This window comes from Portunus trituberculatus, chromosome 41 (assembly GCF_017591435.1).
Source record: "Portunus trituberculatus isolate SZX2019 chromosome 41, ASM1759143v1, whole genome shotgun sequence".
Taxonomy (NCBI): domain Eukaryota; kingdom Metazoa; phylum Arthropoda; class Malacostraca; order Decapoda; family Portunidae; genus Portunus; species Portunus trituberculatus.
Window position 1 is genome coordinate 15,505,047 of NC_059295.1, and position 5,894 is coordinate 15,510,940.

At 43.0% G+C, this 5,894-nt stretch overlaps 1 protein-coding gene and 1 non-coding gene across 4 annotated transcripts in view; one reads left to right on the forward strand and one right to left on the reverse strand.

Moving 5' to 3' along the window:
• Positions 1–769: 769 nt before the first annotated feature.
• On the reverse strand, positions 770–843 carry Trnav-cac. Its single transcript has one exon. It is a non-coding gene; the product is annotated as a tRNA-Val (tRNA).
• A 3,532-nt stretch (positions 844–4,375) lies between these two features.
• The window catches only part of LOC123517073, a 9,885-nt gene continuing 8,366 nt past the window's right edge, over positions 4,376–5,894 (forward strand). For all 3 annotated transcript variants that reach the window (XR_006678384.1, XM_045276924.1, XM_045276925.1), the window contains exon 1: positions 4,376–4,550. Coding sequence is in view for 2 of the 3 variants with exons in the window: in XM_045276924.1 (XP_045132859.1) it covers positions 4,394–4,550 (157 nt within the window). In the remaining variant the exon portion in view is untranslated. The remainder of the gene's footprint in view (positions 4,551–5,894) is intronic.

Below are 5,894 nucleotides of genomic sequence, written 5' to 3' on the forward strand. Positions count from 1 at the left end.
AACCGGCCCTCTCGATTGTGAGTCGAGCGTGCTAACCACTACACTACGCGGTGTAATTCACCTCGGTCGCCTACTGGTCACCCAGCCAGTCTTCCCCATTACGGAGTGAGCTCAGAGCTCATAGACCGATTTTCGGGTAGGACTGAGACCACAACACACTTCACACACCAGGAAAGCGAGGCCACAACCCCTCGAGTTACATTCCGTACCTATTTACTGCTAGGTGAGCAGGACCCACACGTGTGTGTGTGTGTGTGTTTCACTGTTTGATCTGCTGCAGTCTCTGACGAGACAGCCAGACGTTACCCTACGGATCGAGCTCAGAGCTCATTGTTTCCGATCTTCGGATAGGCCTGAGACCAGGCACACACCACACACCGGGACAACAAGGTCACAACTCCTCGATTTACATCCCGTACCTACTCACTGCTAGGTGAACAGGGGCTACACGTGAAAGGAGACACCCAAATATCTCCACCCGGCCGGGGAATCGAACCCCGGTCCTCTGGCTTGTGAAGCCAGCGCTCTAACCACTGAGCTACTGTGTGTAATTCACTGTTTGAACTACTGTAGTCTCTGACGAGACAGCCAGACGTTACCCTACGGAACGAGCTCAGAGCTCATTATTTCCGATCTTCGGATAGGCCTGAGACCAGGCACACATCACACACCGGGACAACAAGGTCACAACTCCTCGATTTACATCCCGTACCTACTCACTGCTGGGTGAACAGGGGCTACACGTGAAAGGAGACACACCCAAATATCTCCACCCGGCCGGGGAATCGAACCCCGGTCCTCTGGCTTGTGAGGCCAGCGCTCTAACCACTGAGCTACCGGGCGTGTGTGTGTGTGTGTGTGTGTGTGTGTGTGTGTGTGTGTGTGTGTGTGTGTGTGTGTGTGTGTGTGTGTGTGTGTGTGTGTGTGTGTGTGTGTGTGTGTGTGTGTGAAGAGCCATGCTTAGCTTCACACCTCATCCAAGAGCTAGCCAAACTTTTCTTCATCATCCCAAACACATTCCGGAAAACTTCACTACCTCCACGGTGTTAAAAACTAACCCATTACAGCACACACACACACACACACACACACACACACACACACACACACACACACACACACACACACACACACACACACACACACACACACACACACACGGCCCGGTAGCTCAGTGGTTAGAGCGCTGGCTTCACAAGCCAGAGGACAGGGTTCGATTCCCGGCCGGTGGAGATATTTGGTGTGTCTCCTTCACGTGTAGCCCTGTTCACCTAGCAGTGAGTAGGTACGGGATGTAAATCGAGGAGTTGTGACCTTGTTGTCCCGGTGTGTGGTGTGTGCTTGGTCTCAGGCCTATCCGAAGATCGGAAATAATGAGCTCTGAGCTCGTTCCGTAGGGTAACGTCTGGCTGTCTCGTCAGAGACTGCAGCAGATCAAACAGTGAATCACACACACACACACACACACACACACACACACACACACACACACACACACACACAGCCATCATTATAAAGTATGGCAGAACTATTAAATAAAAAATTCCAGGAGGTCTTTACTAAGGAATCCAAATTTGAGAGGCCACAGAGTAATAGAGAGACAATCTATATGAAAGAGATTAAAGTAACCAAGCTTGAAATAAAAGAGTTAATGAAGGAACTGGATGAAGAGAAGGCAATGGAACCGGATGAAGTCTCAGGCAGAATACTGAAAGAATGTAGGGAAGAACTAGCAAGTCCTATATACAACATCATAAAATGCTCAATAGAAAATGGAACAGTGCCAGTAGAATGGAAAAGAGCTGAGGTGGTTCCCATATATAAGAGTGGAAGGAAAGAAGAACCTTTAAATTACAGACCGGTATCACTAACTAGTGTAATATGCAAGATGTGTGAAAGAATAATAAAGAAACAATGGATCGAGTTCCTTGAAGACAACAAATTAATATCAAATAGCCAATTTGGTTTTAGAAAAGGACGGTCTTGTGTAACTAATTTATTGAGTTTCTATTCTAGAATAGTTGATAGAGTACAAGAGAGAGAGGATGGGTTGACTGCATCTATTTGGATTTAAAAAGGCGTTTGACAAAGTGCCACATGCAAGATTACTGTGGAAGTTAGAGGAGAAGGGTGGCTTAAAAGGAAGCACATTGAGATGGATAGAAAATTATTTGAGGGGGAGAGAAATAAGGACGGTAGTTAAAGATATGAAGTCCAAGTGGAGAGCAGTAGAAAGCGGAGTGCCACAGGGGTCAGTATTGGCACCAGTACTTTTCCTCATTTACAGTATATTAACGACATGCCAGAAGGAGTGAACAGCTACATAAATTTGTTTGCGGATGATACGAAACTGTGCAGAGTTATAAAGCAAAACGAGGATTGTGAAATACTGCAAGAAGACCTAAATAAGATCTGGAAATCGAGTAAGAAGTGGGAAATGGAATTCAATGTGAACAAAAGCCATGTCATGGAAATGGGAAAGAGAGATGGGAGATGGAGTAGAACTGGAGAAAGTCAAAAAGGAAGAAAACAATCAACCAGTAAGCCATATTGATAGAATTTTTAGAGAAATATATAATTTGCTAAGGAATATTGGAGTAGCATTTCACTACATGGACAAAGAAATGGTGAAGAAATTGATAAGTACTATAATAAGACCCAGATTGGAATATGCAGGAGTAGTGTGGACCCCTCATAAAAAGAAACACATAAGGAAATTGGAGAGGCTACAAAAAATGGCTACAAGAATGGTCCCAGAACTTGAAGGGATGACATATGAGGAGAGACTAAAGGCTATGGATCTACCAACCTTGGAACAAAGAAGGAGAGAGGAGACCTGATACAAGTCTATAAATTGATCAACGGAATGGACCAAGTGGATAATGAGAAACTGATCCTGAGAGAAGAATATGACATCCGAAGCACAAGATCGCATAGTAAAAAGCTGAGAAAAGGAAGATGTCTGAGAGATATTATAAAATATAGTTTCCCGCAGAGATGTATTGAGACGTGGAACAGATTAGATGAAGAAGTAGTGTCTGCAACGAGTGTGCACACTTTTAAAGTAAGATTAGATAAGTGTAGATATGGAGACGGGGCCACACGAGCATAAAGCCCAGGCCCTGTAAAACTACAACTAGGTAAATACAACTAGGTAAACACACACACACACACACACACACACACACACACACACACACCGCGTAGTGTAGTGGTTAGCACAATTGAGAGGAGGGCCGGGTTCCAGTCCCGGTAAGCGGCGAGGCAGATGGGCAAGCCTCTTAATGTGTGGGGTGTGTTCACCTAGCAGTAAATAGGTACGAGATGTAACTTGAGGGGTTGTGGCCTCGCTTTCCCGGTGTGTGTTGTGTGTGATGTGGTCTCAGTCCTACCCGAAGATCGGTCTATGAGCTCTGAGCTCGCTCCGTAATGGGGAAGACTGGCTGGGTGACCAGGAGACGACCAAGGTGAATTACACACACACACACACACACACACACACACACACACACACACACACACACACATACACACACACTCGGTCTATGAGCTCTGAGCTCGCTCCGTAAGGGGGAAGGAAGACTTGCTGGGTGGCCAGCAGACGACCGAGGTGAAAAAAAAAATTAGACACACACACACACACACACACACACACACACACACACACACACACACACACACACACACACACTGTTCAGCACCCATAGTACACTGCCAGCCAGCAATTCAACCCTACCTGCCCCATGACTCCCTCCCCTCCCTCAACCCTAACTCCTTGATCAGAAGTGAATTACTGCAGACAACAATAAAGGTTAACACATATCTGTGCCAAATTACATTGATCAACTTCTTACTCTATGGAAACAACAATTTTAGTAGGAAAGAGGCAACTCGAGTGTCTTGCTAAAAGTAGTCACCAAAACAAATATCTGCTACCCCGCCATTCCTGAACTTAACAAATACGTCTCTCTCTCTCTCTCTCTCTCTCTCTCTCTCTCTCTCTCTCTCTCTCTCTCTCTCTCTCTCTCTCTCTCTCTCTCTAAAATACATTAGATGAGGAGCATTCTTATAATTAATTTCATCAGCATTATTAGAACCATCACTTACAGAAAATATTTCATTATTCCTAAATACACGTGGACATAAATACAACTAAATTAAATAGTCAGCCAGATAGATGTTTCCAATGACTAGCTGGTGAACTAAACACGATTCGTATTTTTGTGTTAATTATTCTTGTTCACATTACACTGTTTGGCTATACGCTATGAATATGAATAAAGGATAATAGTATATGCAATGAAATACCTTTTTAATGCAATAGTAAGGGAGGTAAGATAAAAAAAAAATAATAAATAATGCATTGATTCGAACTGTCAAATGCTTTGGTCAAATGCTTCGCTCAGGTACGGAAGAGAATGATCAACCCACGCTGCGGCTCCACTCAGGCTTTCTTTCAGTAGGAAGTCAGCTGCCAGGGAGGAGGTTGTTTGCTGCTGTTCCTGTTCTTCTCTTGGCCATCGTACACAACTGCAGCTCTTCCAGTAAAGGCAAGTGTGTTATTGTATACGTGGACATGTGTAGCTAATGATTATGTAGTTGACTTATGTGCTTCGGTTCAATTTGCATAGTTATTTGTTCTTGTCTAGGAAGAATTAATGAAACTGACTGCCTTGTGTGGAAATGAGGAACGGTTGGTGGTTGTGTTTAACTGTGTAATTAGTCATCAGCCTGTGTTCTGGTAGCATCTAATTACCATAGGAATCTCCATTATTAGTAGAAGTGGTCTCATTTATGTACTTTATTCTATTTATCCTTCTTTTTCACTCTGCTCGCTTTCTTACTATTCTTATATTTTACTTTTTTTCTTAATCCGTAAATCTTTAAAACAGGACCTCCTCTCTAATCCGTGCAATAATAACACAAAATGATGAGTAGTTAATGGAGAACACGTACCTTGTGGTCTTGTTTGGGGGTCACACACGGTTATGTCACATTGCCTCACTGAAATTAGAGACGTCACTCGGAGTCTAAAAGTCTCTCTCCAATGGTTACGCCTCTCCTCGTGTCCCGTACTTGCGCCTTCTCCAACAAGCAGTGGTTAACTCCTTACATCGCCTATCCCCCTATCCCCCTCCCCCTCTATTCATCTTAACATTTGTTTCTAGTCCTTGGAAGATTTAGGTGTCACCAATTTTATCCTTCATTCTCCAACATATTTTTGTGTTAGTTACCTTTCATCTAAAATTAACGTTATTTCACCTATTATTAACTTTATCTACGCTTCTTCGTCTTGCCTTTGCTGTTAAGAGAAGATGAAGGTCAGACGGGTAACGATTATTAGGATTGGTGGTTATTAGTCTTCAGTTGCCATTCAGGATGCATTTAGCTGCTCCGAGTCCGTCAAAATACGGTGTGGTTTTCGCGGGGATGTCTGTGCAATGTTAAAGCGATTCGATTTGCTTCTTAATGCCTTGAAAGTTTGCTTGATTGTTCATTAATGTAAAACTCCAAGTTAAAAGTTCATGGTTTCTTTATTTATTTAGTTTTTTGTTTTTTTTCTATCGGACTTTTGTAATAGACGTAAATTATTTCGGCTAGCATTGTAAACTCCTCTACATTATTCCCTCCTTGAGTTCAAGTTAACAAAGTACGCTCAATATAAGCAATGTCTAATATTCCTGGCATCTATTTTTTCATTATTATTTCGCTGAAAATAAAGCGTTGTAACGTGCATTCCGCTAGTGAAACATCTGCATACTCCTGAAATTCAATTGTGCGACGATAAGTTAGACATTAATTATTGGTATATAAAGTAATTAAAGAACAAGGTCACGTGTTTAAAAAACAGTTGAACCACCACCACCAAGTGAACTCTTGTCGATTTCACTCCT